We start from the raw sequence: 26,320 nt of genomic DNA, 5'->3' as shown, positions 1-26,320 counted from the left end.
ATCTCAGGGTCCTGGGATTGAACCCCGCATTGGGCTCTCTGCTCGGCAGGGAGCCTTCTTCCCCCTCCCCCTCTGCTTGCCTTTCTGCCTACTTGTGATCTCTTTCTGTGTCAAATAAATAAATAAAATCTTTAAAAAATAAAAAATAAAAAGAATAGCCCTACAACATTATTTGAGGCATGAAAAACGGAAGTGGGAGAACGGCAGCTTTTGCATGCAAAGTGTTAGGAGCCTACAGACAAAATGCAACAATACAGACTGAAACAGAAAACAGTTTGTTAATGGACGAAGTTTTAAGGAAAAACAAAACAGGGGATAATGAATTAGTCCACAAGACAGACTCACAGTGGACCGATTTCTTTGGAGAGGATTATGAGGACCTACAGGTCATCATTGATGCTAAGAACTTATTAAATGGATCATAAAGCAAAGACTGAAGACTCTGATACTGTCATAAACTTAATTTACTCTTCTGTCTAGTTGTCTCATTTCTTTGTGTTGTAAATAATTTTCAGGAGAAATAATGGCATCAGAGTTAATGTTTGTTTTCCCTACAATTAATATACATTCACCCTAAAAATGTCCCCGAATTTTCCAAGAGTAGATACATCAGTGAACACAGTCAAGGCCATCTCGTATGTGGATGATAGGTACAATTCAGACCTGCTGTAGCAAGAGAGGCATCTTGGCTTGTGTAATCCAAATGCTCGAGATCAGGCTTCAGGTACAGCTGTATCCAGCACACCCACAATATCTTGGATTGGGTCTGACTATCTCAACCCTTGCCTTCTTTGTATTAGCATCATTTTCTTCTGTTTTCTGCAGTGAGTCCTCTCTGGCTTTCTTCACGTGTTGGTATCTCTTAGTTACCTGCTCATGTTTCTGGAGTGGAACCATGACTGCTGGAGAGCTGGTGTCTATCTCCTGAGTCCAGATGAAAACCCTCTTCCCTGGACGTGGATGTGGTTTGGATAAGAGGAGGCTGGCTCTGGGTGATATGTGGAGGGTGCAGACTTTCCTCCGGAGTGTGGGCATCTCTGATTCAGGTACTTTCCCACTCTAACCTGCATTACCCTCCTGTGGCATTGCCCATCTCTCTTCCACTACTCAAAGGCAAAGGGGTATGGATTATTCATTTCCCAATCTCCCACTCACCCTATTGGACTTCCGGGCCCCTCATGCCATCAAACAGCCCTCCCGATGGTCCCCACCCCCCATCTTGTCATTGTCATTCCCAGGAGATCTCACGCACCACTGTACCAACTCCCAGTACCAGGGGACAATTGTGACAGCTCACACCTCCTTAAAGCTCTCTCTGTGCCACAAACCCTCCTGGTTTACTTCCTGCCTCCCAGAATGTCACAACTCCCTCCAATTCCTGAGCACATGCTTCAGACTCAGTCCTGGGCATTCTCCTTTCCTTGTTCTCTGTCCACACCCTTGCCTGCTCCCCTCATCTGTGTACAGAAGACACGATACACACAGGCACTCCTGTGCTGATGAATGAATGAATGAGCTGCCAGGTTTGACTGAGCACTCCAGCACTCTAAGTAACTCTTTCCAAGTCTGGGGAACATTAATATCTGCAGGACCGCTCAGGACACCCCCACTAGGAGCTCCCCAGGGCATGACTTTTCCCTGCATGAACTGAACTGGCCTCAGACATGTCATAGCAATGATGCTAGTGGTCCCCAAAGTTCATTCCCTGTTCAGGGAAGGAGCACCTGAGAACTTGATGCTAGTTGACAACTTCAATATATGATAAGTAAAACAATGGCATTGAATTCCCACAGGTATATCACAGACAACAATGCTTTCTTTAAAAATAAACACACCAAAAACTGTGTTTGATTTTCTGCAATTATCTTCAAACAAAAGTAATGAATAAATGGTGACAAATAAAATCCATTCAGAGGAAAGGGCTTTTGAATTCTTCATCACAGCAGAGCAATATAAACACGCCAGAACCTCCAAAAGCCATTCTGACATGTAATGTTATCCTTCCTGACAGTCTAAGTTATCAATTTTGTGAGCAGCCATTGTCTAAACATAAAAAAAAGAAACGTAAACTTTGTTGCTACTTTTCCAGTTGCTGAGAAAGAGAGAAATACATACAGAAAGATCAAACGTTCTTTTGTGACAATAGCAGTCATTGATTTCCCCTTGTAAATACTACAGTAAGAACCATGTATTTATGTGTCTAGGCATACACATGTGTGCTCCTTTAGATAGTGCTGCGTTTTCCTTTTATATACTATACATGGGATTTGAAACTGAAAATGTGTGAAAGAAAAAGGAATAAACCCTCAAAAAAGAGGAAAATGAAGAATAACTCTACCAGGATAATTTATCTTCCTAATTTTTGTCCTGAACGTTTTGATCATATTTAGTGCTTTGAAATTTTAATATGGACGTGTATTCAAAAATGCCCACTTCCAAAGAACTTTTCCATTTGATTTTTTGTATTAAACAGTAAAAGTCTCTGGGTGCCCGGCTGGCTGAGTTGGAAAAGTGTGCGACTCTTGATCTCAGGGCTTTGGATTGGAATAGCATTCAAAGTATAGATAGCTTTAGGCAGTATAGACATTTTAACAATGTTTATTCTTCCGATCCAAGAGCATGGAATGGTCTTCCATCTTTTTGTGTTTTCTTCATTTTCTTTCATGAGTGTTCTGTAGTTCCTCGAGTACAGATCCTTTACCTCTTTGGTTAGGTTTATTCCCAGTTTATTAGGTTTATTCTTATGGTTCTTGGTGCTACAGTAGATGGAATTGATTCTCTAATCTCCCTTTCTGTGTTTTCGTTGTTAGTGTATAAGAAAGCAACTGATTTCTGTACATTGACTTTGTATCCTGCCACATTACTGAATTGCTGTATGAGTTCTAGTAGTTTGGGGGGAGTCTTTTGGGTTTTCCATATAAAGAATCATGTCATCTGCGAAGAGAGAGAGTTTGACTTCTTCATTGCCAATTTGGATACCTTTTATTTCTCTTTGTTGTCTGATTGCTGTTGCTGGGACTTCTAATACTATGTTGAACAAGAGTGGTGAGAGCGGGCATCCTTGTCATGTTCATGATCTCAAAGGGAATGCTGCAAGCTTTTTCCCATTGAGGATGATATTTGCTGTGGGTCTTTCATAGATAGGTTTTATGAAGTTCAGGAGTGTTCCCTCTATCCCTATACTTTGAAGCATTTTAATCAGGAACGGATGCTGAATTTTGTCAAATGCTTTTTCTGCATCAATTGAGAGGACCATGTGGCTCTTCTCTCTTTTCTTATTGATTTGTTCTATCACATCCCATGGCTGTGAGTTCAAGCTCCACATTGTGTGCAGACTTTACTTAAAAAAATAAAATATTTTAAAAAGAATAAGGAAGTCTCTGCAGAAGGGCAGTGTGCTCCGTGCTGTACTCCACCTAGTGGCTACGTGGCTTCATTACATAGCAGCCCAAAATGAGCTTCACCACCTCAAAGATAGAGGTTTTTTTAAAAAATCATTCATGAACCATGAGAGACTATGGACTCTGAAAAACAACCTGAGGGGTTTGAAGTGGCAGGGGGGTGGGATTTTGGGGTACCAGGTGGTGGGTATTATAGAGGGCACGGCTTGCATGGAGCACTGGGTGTGGTGAAAAAATAATGAATACTGTTTTTCTGAAAATAAATAAATTGGAATAAAAAATTAAAACAAATGTAAAGATCAAAAAAAAATCATTCACAACCTGCATTGCCTGGGTGACTCGGTAGGTTAAGTGTCTGACTCTTGATCTCAGCTCAGGTCTTGATTTCAGGGTTATGAGTTCGAACCCTGTGGAGCCTACTTAAAAAAATGTTATAAATTGTAATAACCATTAAAGCAATACATGTAATTCATGAGCACAGACACAGAACCAGGATATTTACATGTGTAGCACACATCAAATACATTTTAACATTTTGTGATGTAAGAATCTTTACATTTCTGAACAGGCTAAAATGTTCCTTTTCCTGAGGTTAAATTCTGACGGGTTTTTAAAGATTGTTTTATTTTATTTTATTTTATTTTATTTATTTGAGAGAGACAGTGAGAGAGAGAATGAGCGAGGAGAAGGTCAGAGAGCGAAGCAGACTCCCCATGGAGCTGGAAGCCTGATGTGGGACTCGATCCCAGGACTCCAGGATCACGCCCTGAGCCGGAGGCAGTCGTTTAACCAACTGCGCCACCCAGGCGTCCCTCTGACGGGTTTTTAAAAGAATATTAACTAGATTACACAGAAAAGGATGAAATAGCCCTTAACAACTAACATATTATGACAAAGCAAAAAGGAAAAGAATTGTAAGCTGATTTGTTTTTGCAGAGTAACTTCACCCAGTGATTTACAGTCTTCTACCATTGGGGTGTCTCACCTGCCATGAAGCATGGTGGATGCTGTGTACATCTCTAGCCGTTCCAAATGTGACTTTGCTGAACACACAACGAACTCCTGCCTGCTCAGGCCGTCCTGTTTCATATTCCTGCGGTGTGGCTGTGTCCCGCCAATTTAAAGAGAGCAGGAGCAGCAGCTGCCATTTTTCCTTCAAGTACAAGAAATAAAAACACATTTGGGTGACGGTCAAGAAAACAATAGCTTAGGGACGCCTGGGTGGCTCAGTTGGTTGGACGACTGCCTTCGGCTCAGGGCGTGATCCTGGAGTCCCGGAATCGAGTCCCACATCAGGCTCCCAGCTCCATGGGGAGTCTGCTTCGCTCTCTGACCTTCTCCTCGCTCATGCTCTCTCTCACTGTCTCTCTCTCAAATAAATAAATAAATAAATCTTTAAAAAAAAGAAAACAATAGCTTAAAGGAGATCTTAGGAAGCCAACATACTAGGTCCGAGATGATGTTATTAGGCCAACCATCGTCACTGCCTCCTGGGTCTCCACAGGCAGGGGCTGCCCGCATTCTTCATAGATCCCATTTCAGAAAGCCTGTTTACACGTGCCACCTGCTCCATGGGAGACCAAACCTCAGAGGCAGTGCACCAGGTCCCTCTCAAGTCCACACTGGCTGCAGAAATTATTTCGGGTTTAGGAATCTCAGGGTCCAGCCCTAGGGCTGACCAGGCAAACACATCGTTGTGCTGGAGAGGGCACGAATAACAATCTTTTCTCTTTTTTTTTTTTAAGGTTTTATTTACTTATTGGATAGAGAGCTAGAGCAACGACCACCTGGCGGGAGGGAGGCAAAGGGAGGAGAAGCAGGTTCCCTGCTGGGCGGAGCTCAATCCCGGGACCCCAAGAACATGACGGGAGCCAGAGACAGGTCTTCGCGGACTGAGCAACCCAGGGGCCCCAGAGAGCGATGTCTTGAGCGCGAGCGGGGCTGGAAGGAGAGCAAGGGAGACTCTGTGCCCCGACAACACAGGTAGGTCAGGCACAGAGACAGGGCAGCGGACGCGTAAGCAGAGCGCACGGCACGTCAGCGGTCACTTCCACAGAGAAGACACAGCCCGGCGGGAGCAGCGCCAGTGCGCGCGGCGCCAGCCCTGGGAGTCAGGCGGGACAGCAGCGGGTGCGGATCTGCCTGCAGCCGAGCGGCTGTCCACGTGCGGGCCACACCCTCCGCGGGGAAGGAAGCGCGAGGTGGTTTTCTGAGGAAAGGATGTGCAGGGAGGTCAGGACGGAGACCAACCCGTGGAGGAGGTTCCGGGGCAGGAAGCCGGCCAGAGGCTAAGGGCTGGGTGGGGCCGGAGGAGGCTTCGGTCGGGTCGGGTCGGGTCTGACCTACTGGACCCCGGCGAGCACGCCGACTTTGGCCCGGGTTCATGTAAACGTAACTACACAAAATTCGGCAGTTCACCCATTTCTCTCGTGCCCCCGCCCCCGCCTCGAGGCCCACCCGCACCCCACCCGTTCCCTGCCCCAGAGCAGTTCGAGGTGCGGCAGCAGCGCTGTGGGTCGGGCAGAGTTCAGAGCGCGCGGACGTCACCTAGGACACATCCGCGTCTGTCCCTGGTGCACTGCGGTCACTAGGCGTCAGGGCGGCGGCCCCGTCGGCGGTCACGCACGTGGCCACTCCGTCCTCTGCACGGTCGGCTGATTGTCAGCGTCTCCGTGCGCCTGCGGGTGACATCTCCCGCAAGCGCCCGCGGCCCGTGGGCGCGCACCGAGCCGTCCTGCCCGGGCTGTCACGAGCAACGACGACCACGGCGCCGTCCACACAAGGCGCAGCGCGGGACCCGACGGGGCTGCTTCCTCGCCTCGTGCAGACCCCCAGCGGCGCTCCCCGCGGTCCGGCGGCACGCGATGCTGCTCGGCGGCCGGCGTTCTGTCGCGCCCGCGGGCCCGCGTGGCTCCCGGGGTGTCCGCTCACATGTCCGCTCGGTGTCCCGTGGGGGTTTCCGGTGTCACCGCACCCCGGTGTCCGGCCGGGAGTCAGGTCAGCCCCAGAGCCGCCCTCCCGGACCCGCGCCGGCTCTGCGCTCCAGGACACCACCGCGCCGGAGCCTGCGACCGCCCGGCAAGAACCAGGCGTCTTCTCCGCCCGACGCCCGCACGGGCCCGAGGCTCGCCCCGCGTCCGGCTCGCCCCGCGCCCGGCTCGCCCCTGCAGGCAGCGCCCTCCGCCTCCCTCCGAACCAGCAGCCTCGCAGACTCCCCACCCCCGAATCCTCCAAGGCGGCCAGAAGTCGCCGGCGGCCCCGCGGCCTCCCCCAATCCACGAAGCCCGCGCTTCGCCGCCCCCACAGGAGCCTACGCCAGCTCCCAACGCAACGCGCCCCGGCCGCCCCGCCCTCCTCCCGCCGCCCCGCCCCCCTCCCACCAGAGACAGCTTCCGGGGCGGGGCTGCGCCTGCGCACAGGGGCCTGCCGGGGGATTTTCCAGAGTGTGGTTCGCTGAGCTCCGGTGAGGCTCCACTGGGCCTCGCTCGACGCGGCGGCAGAGGGGACACGTGGGAGGCGCAGTGTGTGTCGCCGCGGATCCCCATGTGGGCTTGGCCCTGCCCCGCGTGGGGCGCCGGCCCCTGCCCAGCCTGCCCTCCAGGAGCGTCTCTGCTGGCCGAGAGGGCCGAGAGCCGGCGTCGTCGAACCGTCAGGGGCGGTAAGCTACGGGCTGCGGGACGGGCTGCGGGGGCCGGCGGGACGGTGTTTGGAGTGCAGCGAGCCCCGTGTGCGGGGATGAGGTGCGGGGACGAGCTGCGGGGGCGGAGCACGTGCAGCCAGGCTGCTCGGCGACTGGGTCCGCGGGCCTCGTCCCTTGCGAGCGCGGACATCCTGGGCGGCGTTGGACGGCGCGAGTGCTGGACCTCCGGGTGTCCGCCCCCGCGACAGTGCCTGGTTCCTTCTCCGTGACGGAAGCTCCTGCCGTCCCCCCTCCCTGGCGTCCCAGTAACCCCGACGTGCGCCTCCTGATGCTCTATCGTCTTGAAGCCTAGCCCTCCCGCCTCAGCGCCCAGCCGCCGCCTCCAGGACGCTGCCCTTGCGGGCTCCCGGGGTCCCAGACTCAGACCCTTGCCCGCGCTCCCGACCCACGGAGCCGCGGCCTCCCCGCTGTCAAGACCGAAACCTGGGCTTATCCCCTCATCCAGACAGTTGTTAGTCGTTGGTCTCCTTAAAGCCCGCGCGTTTCTTACCTCAGCTGCGCCGCGTGCTCCGCGGTCCGGCTGTGGGACCACCGCGCTGCCTCCTCACACTGTGATGTTGGTGATGGTGCCCAGTCAGCACGCCCCGCACTTTCTGTCCCGCACGGTGAGCTCCAGACCCTGCTGCAGGGCACGTGGGACCCTGGGCTGGTTCCTCACAAACACGGCGCAGGTCGTTCCCCCAGCACAGACACAGTTTGCGGAACGAGCTGTGGCGCCTCATGTACCAGCCTCAGTATATTACCCGCCACACGATTCACATCTTGGGCCAGATTCTTCTTCGTTGCAGGGCCCTGACTGGTGCTCTGCAGGGCGTTCGGCAGCCTGCGCGTGCTCTGCCCACTGATGCCAGTACCACACCCACCCCACCTAGTTTTCACAACCAAAAAAACCACAGTCCGTGGGGTTTTAGCAAATGTTCCCTGAAAAATGGTCTCCAGGTGAGAACAACTGGTATTCACATCTGCAAATGCTGTTCCTTTTGTCTATGTATAATACATACTTGATAGGTAATCCCAATTTGAGAATATTCAATGAAGGAATGAGAACAATAAAAATAAAACAAATTCACAAAGTGAGTCATTTTGCAAACAACAACTCTTATTTCTTCAAAAACAATGTCTTTTACCAAGCAAAACAAATCATTAAAAATCATTGAAAATGAAGACTGCCAAAAATGATAAATATGTGGGTAAATATACATTGTTTTACTTTTTAAAAATAAGTTCTTGATAGTTTGTTTAAGCAAAAATAATACCCAAGTGTGATAGTTTAATAAAAATAGAACACCAGAACCATGCCCTCTTGGTGCTCACAGCTTTGTAGTAAAGCTTGAAATCAGGCAACGTGATGCCCCCAGTTTTTTCTTTTTAAACATTTCCTTAGCAGTTCGGGGTCTCTTCTGGTTCCATACAAGTTTTAGGATTGTTTGCTCCAGCTCTTTGAAAAATGCCAGTGGAATTTTTTGTTTTGTTTTTGTTTTTTGTTTTTTTTTAAGATTTTATTTATTCATTTGACAGAGAGGGAGATCGCAAGTAGGCAGAGAGGCAGGCACAGAGAGGGAGAAGCAGGCTCCCCGCTGAGCAGAGAGCCGGATGTGGGGCTCAATCCCAGGACCCTGAGATCATGGCCTGAGCCCAAGGCAGAGGCTTAAACCACTGAGCCACCCAGGAACCCCAGCCAGTAGAATTTTGATCCTGCTGACATTGAAAGTATAGATGGCTCTGGGCAGTATAGACATTTTAACAATGTTTATTCTTCTGATCCGTGAGCATGGAGTGGTCTTCCATCTTTTTGTGTCTTCCTCAATTTCTTTCATGACTGTTCTGTATTTCTTCGAGTACAGATCCTTTATCTCTTTGGTTAGGTTTATTCTGAGGTATCTTATGATTCTTGGTGCTATAGTAAATGGAATCGATTCTCTAATTTCCCTTCCTGTATTTTCATTGTTAGTGTATAAGAAAGCAATTGATTTCTGTACATTGACTTTGTATCCTGCCACGTTACTGAATTTCTGTATGAGTTCTAGTAGTTTGGGGGTGGAGTCTTTCAGGTTTTCCATATAAAGTATCATGTCATCTGTGAAGAGAGAGAGTTTGACTTCTTCTTTGCCAATTTTAATACCTTTTATTTCTTTTTATTTTCTGATTGCTGTTGCTAGGACTTCTGGTACTATGTTGAACAACAGGGGTGAGAGTGGACAACCTTATCATGTTCCTGATCTCAAAGGGAAAGCTGTCAGCTTTTCCCCCATTGAGGTTGATATTCTCTGTGGGGTTTTCTTAGATAGATTTTGTGAAGTTGAGGAATGTTCCCTCTATCTGTATACTTTGAAGACTTTTAATCAGGACTGGATGCTGTATCTTGTCAAATGCTTTTTCTGCGTCAATTGAGGGGACCACGTGGTTCTTCTCTCTTCTGTTACTGATTTGTTCTGTCACATTGATTGATTTGCAAATGTTGAACCACCCTTGCATTCCGTGGATAAATTCCACCTGGTCATGGTGGATAATCTTTTTAATGTAATGTTGGATCCTATTAGCTAGGATCTTGTTGAGAATTTTGGCATCCGTATTCTTCAGGGATATTGGTCTGAAATCCTCCTTTTTGGAGGGGTCTTTGCCTGATTTGGGGATCACAGTAATGCTGGCTTCATAAAAAGAGTCTGGAAGTTTTCTTTCTGGCACAAAAACAGACACATAGACCAATGGAACAGAGTAGAGAGCCCAGATACAGACCCTCAACTCTATGGTCAAATAATCTTCGACAAAGCAGGAAAAAATATACATTAGAAAAAAAGACAGTCTCTTCAATAAATGGTGCTGGGAAAACTGGACAGTTATGTGTAGAAGAATGAAACTCAACCATTCTCTTACACCATACACAGAGATAAACTAAAAATGGATAAAAGACCTCAGTGAGGCAGGAATCCATCAGAATCCTAGGGGCGAACATAGGCAGTAACCTCTTCGACATCAGCTGCAACAACTTCTTTCAAGATATGTCACCAAAGGCAAAGGAAACAAAAGCAAAAATGAACTTTTGGGACTTCATCAAGATGAAAAGCTTCTGCACGGCAAAGGAAACGGTCAAGAAAAAAAGGGGAAACCCATGGAATGGGAGAAGACATTCGCAAATGACACTATAGACAAAGGGCTGATATCCAACATCTATAAAGAACTCTTCAAACTCAACACCCAAAAAACAAATAAGTCAAAAAATGGGCATAAGACATGAACAGACACTTCTCCAAAGAAGACATACAAATGGCTAATAGGCACATAAATAAATGTTCGTCATCATTAGCCATCAGGGAGATTCAAATCAAAACCACGTTGAGATACCACCTTGTACGAGTTAGAATGACAAAAATGAACAAGACAGTAAACAGCGTGTGTTGGAGAGGATGTGGAGAAAGGGGAACCCTCTTACACTGTTGGTGGGAATGCAAGCTGGTGCAGCTGCTTTGGAAAACAGTGTAGAGATTCCTTAAGAAATTAAATGTAGAGCTACCCTATGACCCTGCAATTTCACTTCTGGGTATTTATCCCAAAGATACAGATGTAGTGAAAATAAGGGCCATTTGTAGCTCAATGTTCATAGCAGTTATGGCCACAACAGCCAAATTGTGGAAAGAACCAGATGCCCTTCAACAGGCGAATGGATAAGGAAGATGTGGTCCATCTACACTATGGAGTATTATGCCTGCATCAGAAAGGATGAATACCCAACTTTTGTATCAACATGGACAGGACTGGAGGAGATTATGCTAAGTGAAATAAGTCAAGCAGAGTCAAGTATCATATGGTTTCACTTATTTGAGGAGCATAAGGAATAACATGGAGGACATGGGGAGATGGAAGGAAGTGAGTTGGAAGAAATCTGAGGGGGAGGTGAACCATGAGAGACTGTGGACTCTGAGAAACAAACTTTGAGGGTTTTGGAAGGGAGGGGCGTGGGAGGTTGGGTGAGCCTGGTGGTGGGTATTATGGAGGGCATGTATTGCATGGAGCACTGAGTGGTGCATAAACAGTGAATTATTGAACACTGAAAAGAAATTAAAAATTTTTAAAAATAGAATACATGTGGAAACAAAATGTATTATAATAGCACAAAAGTTTGGAGAGGGAGATGGAATGAATTGCTACAGGTTTTTACAATATAGACAAACGTATCATTTCAGGGTGGATAGTGGTAAGTTAAAGATGCATATTTATGATACCGTGATTTATATTAAGAGATTTATATTTGGTCTTTGTCCCATTTCTTCCACCAAGCTTCTAAAATCCTTGGAATTTCCTAAGTGTTGAGAGTGATAAAGGTGTCTTTTGTTATATTAAATCAGGTGACTTTAGAAAGAACCTAAGAATGGGGTCTGGTTGCCAAGGAACCCAGCTCTGTGATTAGAATGTAATTAGAAGGTTTGAATTGACAGTTCCACTCTCCTCAACCTCTGGAAAAGGATGAAGTGCTGGAAGTTAAATCCATTACCAATGACCATTTGATATAATGTCTGTGTCATGAAGCCTCCACAGAAACTCAGGAAGAGAAGGTTCAGGGAGATGCTGGACTTGGAGGGAAACTCTTTTCCCTTTCCATATAACTTGTCCAATTTCTCCCATTTGGGTGTTCCTGAGTTCCTTTTATAATAAACCAATGATAAGTAAGATGTTTCTCTGAGTTCTGTGAGCCACTCTAGCAAGTTACTTGAACCCTAGGAGGGAGTTGTTGGAGTCTCTGATCATACTACAGGTGACATGTCAAAACTACAGGTGACAACCTAGGTTTGAGATTTGTCTGAAGTGGAGGGGAGTGGTCAGTCTTTTGGGACTGAGCTTTTAACAGGTGGAACCTGACACTATCTCCAGGGTATGTCAAGGATACCCAGCTAGTGTGAGAATTTCTTGGTGATGCTGAAAAATTCATACATCTTAATTGGTATCAGAACTGTAACAATCTAAATTGGAAAGCAACAAAAAATGGTATAAATAATAATTATAACAGAAAAATTGGATAATAAAATATTCAAAAGAATACAGGAACAAAGAAAGAAAAACAGGACAAATAAGAAAGATAATATACTTAAAATCAAACATGTCAATGTATTTGTATTAAATATAAGTGTTCTAAATACTCCCAATTAAAACATGGACAACATGAGATTTAATGAAAATCAAAACCTATCCATATATATAGGAAACGCATTTTAAATCATTTGGCACATGTAGGTTAAGATTGAAGGATGGATGGGGCGCCTGGGTGGCTCAGTGGGTTGAGCCCTTGCCTTCGGCTCAAGTCGTAATCTCAGGGTCTTGGGATCGGGCCCCGCATCGGGCTCTCTGCTCGGCGGGGAGCCTACTTCCCCCTCCCTCTGTCTCTCTCTGCGTCCTTGTGATCTCTCTCCCTATCAAATAAATAAATAAATCTTTAAGGGAGGGGGAAAAAAAGACTGGAGGATGGAAAAGAAGATAAACTATGCAGATTCTAAAGTAAGATAAGCTAGAGTGGCTTAAATGGATATTGGACCAAGGAGTCTCCTTGATACGGAATACTACTAAAGAGAAAGACGAAATGTTCATAATGATAAGATCAGTTATCTTACCTAACATAACCTAAATGCATGTGAATCCAATAACAAAAACTTCAAAAATACAAGAAACCAAAATTGATGTGAAAGGAAAAAATAGAAAAATCCACACTTATGATTGAAGATTTTAACAGTTCTTGCTTCTTTCAAAAAAGACTTGAAAATTTGAAACTTGAAAAACTTCAGTTTTTGGTAGAAATACTGCCTTAAACAACCACAGACATCAAAGAAGCTCTGCCATATTATATATTTTTCATGTGATTATGGTTCTTTTGAAAGAATTTGCACCACTTTAGAAATGTTTTTCTTTGCAATCCAAAGAAGACCAGCCTATTTTTCCACCTATTCAGTTACAGAGATTATTGCCAAGTAGTGGTTCATTACCAAAGGTTATCCTAAAGTCAAAGCAATACACACCCAGAGTCAGAGAGTAATCAATCTACATGCATACAGAGTACTATTTATTTGCTTACAAAATGATAATGGGACATACATTATGATGTGTGTACACATTTGTTATATGGAGGCTTACATACTGAATTTCAGTTATTTCACACAGAGAAATGAATCAACATTACACTTCCATTTATACTTACTACATAAAGGTTTTTTTGAAGTCTCACAGAGAAATAAACATAACATTGATGTGAACAGAGATTTCTGCCCAAGTTTCAGAGATTTATTTCTTTTTCTTCCAAATAACATCAAACAACATGTGGTTCTGGAGTGCTTCCTCTGGCCCACATGTGAAGGGTGGTGATCAGAGCCCCATGGGCAGACGCCCCTTCCTTCTGGGAACTCTGAAGGAATATTGCCGCTTGCTGTGGAGGTGCCGGACCATTTGTTTCTGATGATTATCTGATGTTTCAGGAAATACCGTCTCTTCTCCATCTATACAAATTTTTAAACAAATAAAACAACAGCATCCTTTAAACTGTTAAAATGCATTCCCGTCCATTAATTTCATATTAATCTTGCAATTAAAGATCTGCACAAATATACTACTCTAATTTTTAAAATTTGAAACTGGATGCTTATGGCATCCATTATCCATTATCAAGAATATGAAGGGAGCATTAATGAACAGAATTTAATGTTCAGTTTAACCATTAACTGAAGAATAAATCTGTGCTGACTCATATCTGTTAAAGCAACATGGCTTCTTTAGAAGGAGGGAGCCATTGCATTGGTGTCTTTCCACTTTGATTGGCGTTCACATGTCTGTGCTATTTTCCTCCTACCACATTTTTGTGGTGTAAGAGCATTAGAATATTCTGTTGTGCTGCAGGGTGAAATGTGAAGGGTGAATCTGTCTATAAATAAAAACAATTACTGTTAAAAAAAAAAGCCAAGCTTTTCTGAGGCCTACAATAGGAGGAAGAGGTACAAGTGGGGTAAACCCCCTCCCCGCCCCCAGCCCACCTCCCCTCTACTGGAGGTAAGAATTCGTCCCTGCTCTCTCCCTGTTCTAAACCTGGCAGAGGATGCAACCTTTCTATAGACCCCTAGGAGACCAGGGCCTACCCTATTTTAGTTCTTAATATCTAGAAGTAAATAAACTGTCACTCAGAAACCATCAAAAAGAAAATAGGAAAGCTTGCTACACATTAAATTGAGGTTCCTCCTAAAAGATTAAATGTCCTAATCTCCAGTACCTGTGAATATGACCTTATTTGGAAATAAGATATTTGCAGATGATCAAGTTAAGATGAGGTCATTGGCATGACCAACCTGGAGCAGGTTGTCTCTCAACAGCCTTCAAAAGGAACAGACCCTGCTGACACCCTAATCTTAAACTTGTGGCCTCTGGGACTGCGAACCAGTACACTTCTGTGGTTTAAGCTACCTACTCTGTGATAGTTGGTCATGGCAGTCCTAGCAAACTGATACTTAGCTACATGGTGTATTCCATCCTATCAGTAAAATAGGAAAAAAAGAAATGAATCCATATGGCTTTTTTCTTACTGCAAATCTAGAGTCTAAAAATACAGGTGGGGGAAGCTGAAGTAGGCTTGGGGATTGCGGGGGAGGATGCTACATCTGCTTTCAGTACCTGAACTGTAGCTTGTTAGAGAGTGAGTGAGTCTGCACAGTGAACACTGTAAATGGGGACTACATTGTTTACAGGTGCTTATGTCCAACCATGCCTCCATCAGTCCCACTTGAAAATAACAAGTGTGCCTAGAGTAAATGTTATGTCTATACAGATATGCAACGATGACAATCACTCTTTGCCACCAGCACAGTGAATCAATGTCAGATCTTCTCCACTTGTTTGTTCTCTGACCTTGGGAAGTCAGCTAGAGACGTGATCTCTTAGTAGTTCTTAGAGGAAGAAGAAGTTGTTTCTTACATGTCATTTTCTTTTTGAAATATATTAATCTTTTTGTCTCTGAAAGTAAAATATTTAAGGATCCTTCACTATTTAGGGGTCGAACCTAAAATAATAAAAAACAAGATTACCATCTCAACAAATACTTTTTAAAATTAAGCTGTAAGTTTGTTTGCTTATATATAAAGCATTAGTTATTAAAATATTCTAAGCGCTCCCCTCAAAATATTCTCAAAAACCAACGAAACAAGTAAAAAAAAAAACAGAAAAATACCAGTCAAAGGGATAAAATTTCAGAAATATGAATATCACAGATTAAAGAAATCTGAATATTGGTAACATAGAAATACATTCAATTTTTAAGTTAACTTTTTAGAAATTATTAGTATTAAAGTTATCTTCAGAAGATTCATCTGCCTAAATAAATTCATTTTATCAAATAGTTAATGTTACTCATTCACATTTAGAATGCTAAAAAATTTTCATGTTTTATGTAGTCAGGTAGTCCTTGCAAAAGCTTTTCCCACAGCTGATACTGTTTAAAGCAGGACAAAATCTCACATAATTTGGACTACTTTCTTCATCCTATTCCAATATAAATTTTTTGATACATAGTTCATCTTATGGATAAATATCCCCAAATTTATTCTTTAATCTTCAGTGATCTTTTCTTACAAAATGGCAGTCTTTTATGTTTAAATTTTTATTTGTGTTTGAGATTATTTGTAGTAAAAGTATACTTTTTTATTATGAATTTATAAAATTCTAATTGAGAATCTTAAACAGAGCTTTGTTTTTTTTTTCTTGGTCTGTAAAATTTTCTTTTTCAGGATACACAAGTATACTAAGTGAAAATTAATAACAAGTAAAAGTAACTAAACTGAATGTGGGTTGTAGCATCTATAGCATATGATATAAATGAGTACATATAAATGTACTGTTTGATCATAACAATGCTACTTTAAGTATGAATCACAGAATACTTTTGTACTAATAATTAAATTAACCATTTAGGGTTTTGATGAGTATTTTCTACTCTCAGTTCAGCCTCCAAATTAGCAGATGTACAAATGAATATTCCTGCTTCCATTTTCAGTCAACAATTTTCATTAGTCACATGATCTCAATGTCAAATCACCTTCTTGAGAGGGACAGTCTGGATCCATTCCATGGAGTTCACATTAAAGATGTCCACTGCATTTTCACTATACACGGAGAGATATGGGGCATTGTAACCTGGGAGATGGGGAGCAGGTGACAGCAAGTATGGGGTTCAGGATTCACTTTTTAACTGGGTTTTTTATTAAGATAATTATAAATTCACATGCAGTTTTAAGAATACAGAAAGATCTCTTGCACACTCTGTCTAGTTCATCGCAGTGTAACATTTTGCAAAGCTAGGATACTGACATTGATAGAATCAGCCTACTCATCCTGGGCAGATCTCCCCACTCTGTGTGTGTGTGTGTGTGTGTGTGTGTGTATGTGTGTGTGTGTAGGTCTGTACAATGTTATCACCTGTGTAGGTTCATGTATCCATAACTATAGTCAAGATACAGACTATTTACACCACAACTAGTATCCCTCAGGGTTCCCTTTTATAATCCCACCCACATCCCCCTCCTTCCCTAACTCCTGAGAATCAATAGCTTGTCTTCCATTTCTAAAATTTTGTCATTTCAAATATGTTGTATGAGTGGAATCACACAGTATTCATGATAAATTTTATCTGCTAAGCCTTAATACATTTTAAAAAAAAGAATCCTTCAGATTGGAAACCTAAGAGAATCTCATACCATTATACTAGTCTAATTATCATATTGCTGCCTCAAATGTTTTTAATATGGTTAAGATAAGTAAAAATATAAATGATGATGTATATGGTTTACATTTTAGAATATGACACAGTGAAAGCCTGACAAAAAGCTTTCTAACATTTTCATCTAACGGAAGCTTTACTAAGTAATTGCATAACATTTCAAAGTCTGTGGCTCCTAAACTAATTGAGTTCACAGCACGAACATAGTAGAAGATGAGAACAGTATATGTGGAGAATGATGTTCACGAACAAAGCAGCAAACACTGGCAGCCACTAGCGTCTTTGGAACTTTCTCCGTGACTAATAATGACTTACAGTTACGAACTTCTCATATGAGCTTCTCTCCATGAAAACAACAGCAATGTAACAACCCTTCCTCTGCTGTACTTGTGCCATCCTTCTCCCTTTCCTTAGAGCCGTGCTCTGAAGAGTGCCAGCCACCTTTCTTCCCACTTCCACACCTCAGTCCAAGCAGTCTGACCTGGGCCCTCACTCCTGCATTAAACTGCTCTCACAGCAAGTCGTCAACCACCCATTATTGCTGAAGCCAACACACACATTTTAGTCTGTCTTACTTGACTGCTCAGTGATGCTTGCGGGCTTCTTGCCTCCTGACTATCCCTCTGACATTTGTGCTTCTTGGTTTTCTAACCTGTGCCCTCTTACCTATTTACTGTCCCACTGGCGGTACACACTCAGTACGTCCAGGGAATCAGGCTGACATCATCAGAAACCAGGAACCCATTTTAGTGTTGCCATGAGTAGATGAGCAGACATCACGTGCCCGAGTGTGCTTCAGTTGGACATGTACAACACTATTAATGAAGTATTCTTCATAATAGTCTTTAGAGCTTGTTTTCAGTTACAGGAAATTTAGAATATAAAGGAAGATGCAAAGCACCATGAGGAAACATCATGGTGTTTCCATGATGTGGAATATCCTGCAGGACAGCAAGTCAGCGGCATGGAAGACCACTCAAGATTAGACAATATCTAAGATGTATCAATAACAAGGAATATGTGGACCTTCACGTTTTGATTCCAAGAAATGCATTGTCAAAAGAGACATCTTGTGATAATCAGGAATGTTTGAATATGTATTTGATGATAATAAGAACCATGGGTAACTTCTTCAGGGGTGATAATAGCAATGTGGTTTTATGAAAATGTCCATATTTTTAGAGGTGTAATGTAAAATATATAAAAGTGGAATGATAGTGACTTCTGGGATCTGATTTAAAAGATTTCCACACAACAAAAAAGAAAGAAGTTGAATGAGCATAACCTTCATCCCCTGTCCGAATCCACTTTTCCTTTGGTTTTATTAGGAAATATTGGCATCTGCTCATTTGCTCAAGTTCGACATCTGAGAATCATTGCTGATTCTCTTGACCCACCGCTTCCACTTCCAACCAAGTGTAAATTTTGTCAGTTATATCTTCAGTATCCCTCAGATTCTCTCCTTTCCACCGTAACTGCCTCTGCCTTACACAGCTTTAATCCACAATTTCTACAATGACCTCCAAGTTAGTCTCTTGGCCTCCAGTCTCACCTTGCATCATCTTTAATCTAACCATTGGAATCTAGGGGTTTTTCTGAAATTGCAAATCTCACTGTGCCTACAGAACACCTTCTGTGGTGTGGCTCATGAGGATCCCTCCAGCCCTGTCTCTTGAACTGTCATCTTGAACTCCATATCTGAAACACTGAACTTAGAGTTCTTCATGAAGTGCAGTGTGGATGGCCTGTTCCAATTAGGACAGAGCTGCTGATATTGGACATACCCTGCCACCATCAATAATTATAAAACTGGAAAATATATATATAAGAAGTAACTTTTTAGGTATTAGTATACAGCACAAGATTGCCATTCCTAAAAAAAAAAAAGAGAGAGAGAGAAAGACATGAGGTAGACCCTACATTCCCCTAGCTTTCTACTAGGGAAAATTTCCAAACTGCTGTGCAGAAAAAATGGAGCCCAAGCAGAGAGTGGAAGTTTTTCTGGGCAGAGGAAACAGATACTAATGTGTCTGGAATTTTCAAGGCAGGATACACAGAGGAAAGAGCCACAGAAAAGTTGTCACAGGTATGTGTACTCCGGTTCCCTCAAAGTCCCTGGCCAAATCCAAAGCTGCTCATGGACAGAGCAAAACTCCTTGAGACCTGCTCAGAGTCTTGAGGGATGAACAAAAATGCAGTAAGTAGTACTGTGCTGGAGAGACATTTGATTTCTGACATAGACAAAGTGGAGAGTCAGTGGGCACTGAGTGCCCAGAAACCCTGGGAACTCAGTTGAGACCCCCAAAAGGCCATTATTTATGAGTAAGGACTAAAAGGCCAAAATAGGTCCATCCTAACAAAGTCTAAAGTCAATCCTCAGCAAAAGCAGGGTGACTTGTCCATCAGATTAAGATTAATTGCCTGTCAGAACAAAACACAGCCCTCCATGTTATGCATAGTACAGTCCAGAGTCCCTGTGTCATAGCATCCATAACATCCAGCAAAGGGCAAAAAAATAATAAGATGTAAAAAGGCAGGAAGATACCCTTAATCCAGAAGGAAAAAAAGTCAATGGAAACACCTGCAGATGAGCCATATGTTGGAATAATTAATTAATTATTGTAAGTAGTTCAGGACTTCATGAAAACATAAATGTATTAGAAGATAGGACAATTTCACTAACTGGAAATTTCAAAAAAAAAGTTGAAATTATAAACAGAAGAATACAGTATCTGAAATGCTTAATTCATGGATAAACCAGGGGGAAAAGGTCAGTGAAATTGAAGATGGGGGGTCAGTAGAAATTATCCAAACTAAAGGACAGAAAAAAATATTTTTTAAAAAGTCTCAGTGACCTATGAAACAAAATCAAGAGGTCTGGGGGCACCTGCATGGCTCAGTTAAGCTTCTGCCTTTGGCTCAGGTCATGATATTGGGGTTCTGAGATCCAGCCCCAATTCAGGCTCCCTGCTCAGTGGTAAGCCTCCCCACCCCACCCTGCTGGTACATGTGCGTACACACTCTCTCACTCTAAACAAATCTTATTTTAAAAATGAAGAGGTCTGTTAAACATGTACTTTGATCTGCAGAAAAGAGAATAAGAAAAATTTGCAGAAATTTAATGCCTAAAAATTTTCCAAAATTAATGAGAGATATCAGTCTTCAGATCCAAAAAGTTCTGAAAACCCCAAGGAGAATATATACCAAAAAAACTGCATGTAAGCCCATCATAGTCAAATTGCTGAAAACCAAAGATAATGAGAAAATCTTAAAAACTGCTAAATAGAAGACATGGAGGGAACAACAATGAAAATGGTTGCTTTCTCATCAGGAATGGTGGAAGTCAGAAAACAGTAGAATGTGTTTGTAAAGAGTTGAAAGACAAAGGCACTTTACATTTCTTGAGCTGGCCTTCCCTGGCCTAGGGTGTTAGATTAAGCATCCCTCCTGTGTGCTCTTGTAGACTGTTCTGCTCCCCTGTCACAGCACTTGCTTGATTGTTGGTCTCATGTCATGATTATAATCTCCATATGGACACAGACGAGCCTGTTTTATGTTTAATACTGTGCCCTTAACCCTTGGAAGAGTAAGTTGCTTATATTAAGTTCTCTGTACTATTCTGTAAGTGAATCAAAAGGCTGTATTTAATTTATAAAATGATGACTTGTACTAATAAAATATGAAATAAGCTAAAATTATTTAGGAGCATTACAGGTACACTTTACATAAACTAAATCCAAAAAGCAAAAGATAGTAACTGTTTCTTATGACTTATTAATGTGTATGTGATTTTCAGTTACCATGAAGATAACCTGTTTAGGAGCTTACAGAAAACAACAATTTGGATTAAGGATATAAGCAGTGTAAATTTTCCTATGAAAAAGTAAAAGATAAAGGCTAAGTTATCACATGTATGACCTAGATATAACTTCATTACAGCTGTTCTACTTGAAACGACTTAGAAAAATCAGGAAATATCTTCAGTGATGTTGTTTTCAGAAATGAAACCTGTCACTAACAATAGTTAGTGGAAATAGAAGTAGAATTAAAAAGGCAAGAAAGATACAGAAAGACAAGGGAACAAATTGTAAGATAGCCTTACGGCAGTAAGTTGGAGCTGCTGGCCACATAAGCTCAACTGGCCTAGATCGGAGGCCCCTGCTGTCAGTGTAAATGCCAATGCTCTTAAAACATAGCAGATACTCAATACTGGAGATCTCGACGGCACAAAGAGCGTCCACGGGCTCATGTGCGATAAACGATAGTGTCGGGTCCTGTGAGTGGAGCATCCTGTATGGGACTCCTTCTTTCCTCAAGGGGCATCTCAGGAACCCCGACTGGAATCCTACACAAAGCTGCTCATTGAAGATGGCCAGCCACTGGACATTGGTTGGGATCTGGAGCTCTTTAAATTTTCTGTGAGAAATTTTCTTGCTCTGAAACAGCTCATAACAAAAGACTTGGCTTTTCCTTGCTACACAGAGGCATGTGTGGGCCCCTTGGCACACTGTTCCGGAAGTCATTGTCTGACACCCTTTTGTTTCTGCTAGCTTGTGAGTGTCAGTCTTCCGTCCATCCAAAGCTGACATGGGAAACAGCCACACGTGGTGACTTCTCCCGGAGATCACCGCAACCATCTGGCCATGAGGAATGAGCTCAATCTGATGAATCTTCTTCATGTCACTAACCCGAATAATTTCTACACAAATCAACATGGTTATAAGTCATTGTCAAGTTCAGAATAATCTGTTTATTTTGAATGTTCTTTTCAGCTTTACATAAAAACAGTTGAAAAAGGTCAATAAAAATGATCTCATAAATCTTAATGTTCTGTGAATAAATTCTTTACAAATAAAATGGCCACTCACCTGCAAATTAGCAATGTAACTTATTTTTTAAAAATTTTTAATGAGTTATAATTGAGGTATACCATTATATTTCAGGTATACAATAGAATGATTCAGTATTTGTATAAACTGCAAAATGATCACCATAATAAGCCTAGTTAACATCCAGCACCATACATAGTTAACAAAATTTTTGTTCTTATAATGAGAATTGCTGAGATCTCCCAGCAACTTTCAAGTAAACAGTAAACTATTATTAACTATAGTCACTGCGCTATACGTTATGCCTCCAGGACTTACTTATTTTAGAACTGGAAACCTATACCTTTTGACCCCATTCATCCATTTTTCACCCTCCATTCCTCGCCTCTAGCAACCACCAATCTGTTCTCTGTTATCCATGAGCTGCTGTGGGGGGGGGGTTGGCTTGTTTTTTTAGATTCCACATAAAAGAGCCATCAAAATTGATCTTTGTCTGATTTATTTCACTTAGCATAATACCCTTGAGGTTCATCCATGATGTCACAGATGGAAAGATGTTCTTTTTACAGCTAAATAATATTTCATTGTATAGAATACCACATTTTTTTATCAGTCCATCCATTGATGGACACTTAGGTTGTTTCATATCTTGATTACTACAAATAATTCTGCAGTGAACATGAGGGCGTAGATATCTTTTCTAGTTAGTATATTTTTCCTTTGGATAAATCACCAGAACTAGAATTGCTAAGTCATATAGTAATCTGAGGAACTTCCATACTGTTTTACACAGAGGCTGAACTAGATTACATCCCCAGCAATACAGTATATGAGTTCTCTTTTTTCCACATTCTTGCCAACACTTGTTATTCCTTGTCTTTCTGATAATATCCATTCTAACAGTTAAGAATGATATCTCATTGTAGTTTTTATTTGCATTTCCCTGATGATTCAGGATATTAAGAACCTTTCCATTCGTGTTGCTGTTGGCCATCTATATGTCTTTTTTGGGGAAAAATGTCTATTCAAATCCTCTGACCATTTTTAAATTAGACTGGAGATTTTTTTTTTTTGCTAGTGAGTTGTAGGATTTCTCTATATATTTTAGATATATACCCTTATAAGGTATGATTTTGAAAATATTCTCTCATATTCAGTAAATTGCCTTTTCATTTTCTTGAAAATTAGGCCTTTTTTTCCAATTTATTTATTTTCAGAAAAACAGTATTCATTATTTTTTCACCACACCCAGTGCTCCATGCAAGCCATGCCCTCTATAATACCCACCACCTGGTACCCCAACCTCCCACCCCCCCGCCACTTCAAACCCCTCAGACTGTTTTTCAGAGTCCATAGTCTCTCATGGTTCACCTCCCCTTCCAATTTTTGGAAAAATAGTTACCTTTACTGTAAGGAGAATGTTTTCTTATTTTTAAATTCTCTCCCAGTTACTATTCTAATGGATCTAAGTTAGGCTCTAATAAAATCACAGAGATAATCTCAGGATAGATTTGAGAGGGATAGAAAAGGATAGGAAGGAAAGGATAAGAGATCAAAAATCATATATGTTCAAGAAAGTAATTACTCCAAAGACAACAAAATTACCTTAATAATAAAGTTAACATAATAAAGCATAATAAATAAATATTTACTTATTTATTTTATTCAATAAATTAGCTTAATAACCTTAAACCCTGATATTCTAGGCAGCAGGCCAAACACCATTCAGTGTCCAACAAATGCTAACATACTACTTTTTTAGGGGGGAAAAAGTATCCTTTTTTCTTCTGGCACTACATTGAGTCCTTGATTACACAACTATGTGTGGAGTGGTTCCTGTGTGCCCAGCACTGTTCTAGGTGCATGGAGTGCATTGCCACACAAAAAAGAGACCCATTCCTGTTCTCATGCTGGACTCCTGCTTTCATGGCCCTCCTTGGCAGGACTGAGTCACCCACACAGCACAGGAGGCCTTCAACACAGGACACAGTTGATGTCCTTCAAATGTGGGTTCTCCTTTAGCTAAGCCACCAGACAGGCACCAGACATTCATGGGGACAGCGGTATAGAATGGCTGTTTGACTTCATCTAGTCCTTCATGTCCCCTTCAAACAGCTGAGCACCCAGACAAGGACAAAGAACTCTGCTCTCTTCTCCAGGAAATACCGTTATATGCTCACTGCAGTGCCAGCAGGAGTGGGACGGGCTAGCAAGCAGAACCATGTGGGTTTTTTTTTTTTCAGGTGCCAATTTGAAGACAGTAAACTGAGTTCTTATCAGTAGACTCATTACATAAAATCAACCGTAAAGATACTTAGACTCTGGGAAGATTATGGATCTCTAGATATTAGAAAAGTCATCATTTGACTTGAAAATATATCAAACCAGATCTGGAAGATTTCTTTTACAGAATGAAAGAACAAATCTGATACTGTATTTTCAGAGTTATGGCAGAACAGTAAAGACTCTCCTTACCACCTATGGTAATGTGCACGACAAAGAACCCTTCTTCATTTCCCAGAGCGATTCTTTTGTGATCTGTATTTGACATGTAAATATAACGTCAGGGTTTTTTTTTGGGGGGGGGGGCGGTGAACATTAAGTAAAGCTATTAGATTAAACTGGACAAATTTATCAATATGGAAAAAGTTTAAAAGTCAAATTAGATACATATTTGGCATATATAAAAATGAAAAACATAATTTGTACCTTTTTGCTTTCAGCTTGTAGAAGTAAAAATAAAACACGAATTTTCTCAACAGAAAGATCATTACCTTTGTGAATACTTGAAAAGATAGTTTAAGTTATGGTATATTTTTAAATTTGCTCTCAATAAGTTACTGTCTCATGAATGAAAAAAAAAACTGTGCATTTAATTTATCAGTGCTCCTGGCCTGAACTGTAATGCACCGGTGTGTGTCAGGACATAGCTTGGACTAAGTCTCAGAGTGGAAGTTCAGCACTTACTGAGCAACTGCCTTGAGTACAGAGCACAGAACTATGTATTAGCTCACTTAATTCCTTTCATAGCTGGAAAGCAGGAACTGTGTGCACTTAACGCATGGGTACGGTAGTAACGGGTTCCCTCTTATACAGCAGTAAATAGCAAGGTGGCTCTAAGGCAAAAAAAAAACTGGGCAATAGGGACGCTTGGGTGGCGCAGTTGGTTGGACGACTGCCTCCGGCTCAGGGCGTGATCCTGGAGTCCCGGGATCGAGTCCCACATCAGGCTCCCAGCTCCATGGGGAGTCTGCTTCGCTCTCTGACCTTCTCCTCACTCATTCTCTCTCTCACTGTCTCTCTCTCTGAAATAAATTTAAAAAATAAATAAATAAATAAATAAAATAAAAACTGGGCAATAAAAATAAACTTGTTTATTCAGTATTGATCTTGGCAATTCATTCATTTGCTCACTCATTTTTCATTTGTTTACTGAGTTCTGAGCATTGGGAATACGGACACAAAAGATGGTCTCTGCCCTTGAGGTAGGTGGTAGTGCACAATTAGTACACAGGGTCACACTGTTGGTGTGTTGGAGCCAGCTGGGTTTGGGAACTCAGAATTATTCAGACTCAGGACAGGTATTAATGAATATTAAAGAGACACCGTTTTGCATGGGGCCTGGAGAGCCATCATAGAATCAAGTATACTAATATTTTTGCAGAGTATTAACAGCAGGTGGGCTGTGGGGAGACCCCACCAGCCTCAGCCAGGTTTGGCTGACACATGAATAGTGCATAAAGTTACTGTTTTTTTTATCTCGAGCTGGAGACTGGGGTGAGGCGCCTGTGTGGCAGGTCCGTACCTATGATCGCAGCTGTCCGGCTGGTTCTGATCAAGGGCAGGCTGCTGTCATAAGCCTCTTCCAGCACATAGACTGAGCGGTCTCTGGAGGGGCTTTTTCTCAGCGTCTTGTGCAGGTCCCTCAGCGCTCGCACCCACTCCCACTTGTCGTTCTCGCTGTCTGCTAGGATGGGTACCGAGTACCGGTTACGAGGCGCCGAGAGCTGCGAAGCCATGACCTGCAATGATTTAAGGAACATCTCAGTTATCGAAAACAGAACTCTTCATGCCAGCCCGTTCAGCACTTTTCATCAAAATCACCATTGGTAGATGTCACTTCTAATACCGTTACCCTCTACCCGGTTAGTAGAATAAATGATGTGAGCATCAGAACCCAGGCCAAAAGCAAAATGTCAGAATCACCTCTATTGTGATCCTCATAAGAACGCTGGATACTCTATCTAAATAATACTGAATTTCATCAGTGAAAATAGGTACCATTTATTGAGTGTTGACTCCACCGGGAACTGCTCTAAGAAATGCACACGTGTTAATTGATCTAATCCCCCATGGAAAAATTCAGCAGGCCGACACCACTGCTCTGCCCATTTTCCAGGTGAGAAGATAGGCACAGCGGGGGAAACTGCTAGCAGTGTGATGCCAGAACCCCCACTCTGAGCCTCTCTGCTTCTTCACTCCAGACACAGCTGTGTACATTTTGGTGTCTTCTTAAATGCAGTCAGGCAATGTGTCTCAATCGCAGTCATCATAATCAATTCTGCTATTATGCAACATTCAGGGGTTCTTTGTTGTTAAGTCACAGATACTTAGAAGTGCTTATGCTTTCCTGGCTGCTGCGTGCCTGTAGTAT

The 26,320-nt window shown here is 42.5% G+C and overlaps 1 protein-coding gene across 1 annotated transcript in view; it reads right to left on the bottom strand.

Moving 5' to 3' along the window:
* Positions 1-13,446: 13,446 nt before the first annotated feature.
* Positions 13,447-26,320, bottom strand: part of LOC122905387 (serine/threonine-protein kinase MRCK alpha-like) — a 50,150-nt gene continuing 37,276 nt past the window's right edge. Inside the window, exons 7-12 of the mRNA XM_044247004.1 lie at positions 25,472-25,688; positions 24,142-24,204; positions 20,940-21,536; positions 16,157-16,254; positions 15,040-15,124; positions 13,447-13,577 (exon numbers count right to left, since the gene is read on the bottom strand). Coding sequence (XP_044102939.1) covers positions 13,447-13,577; positions 15,040-15,124; positions 16,157-16,254; positions 20,940-21,536; positions 24,142-24,204; positions 25,472-25,688 — 1,191 coding nt within the window. The remainder of the gene's footprint in view (positions 13,578-15,039; positions 15,125-16,156; positions 16,255-20,939; positions 21,537-24,141; positions 24,205-25,471; positions 25,689-26,320) is intronic.

Source organism: Neovison vison, chromosome 4 (genome assembly GCF_020171115.1).
Source record: "Neovison vison isolate M4711 chromosome 4, ASM_NN_V1, whole genome shotgun sequence".
NCBI classification, from domain to species: Eukaryota; Metazoa; Chordata; class Mammalia; order Carnivora; family Mustelidae; genus Neogale; species Neogale vison.
Note: the sequence above shows the minus strand (reverse complement) of the source record. Positions and strands in the feature narration are given on the sequence as shown.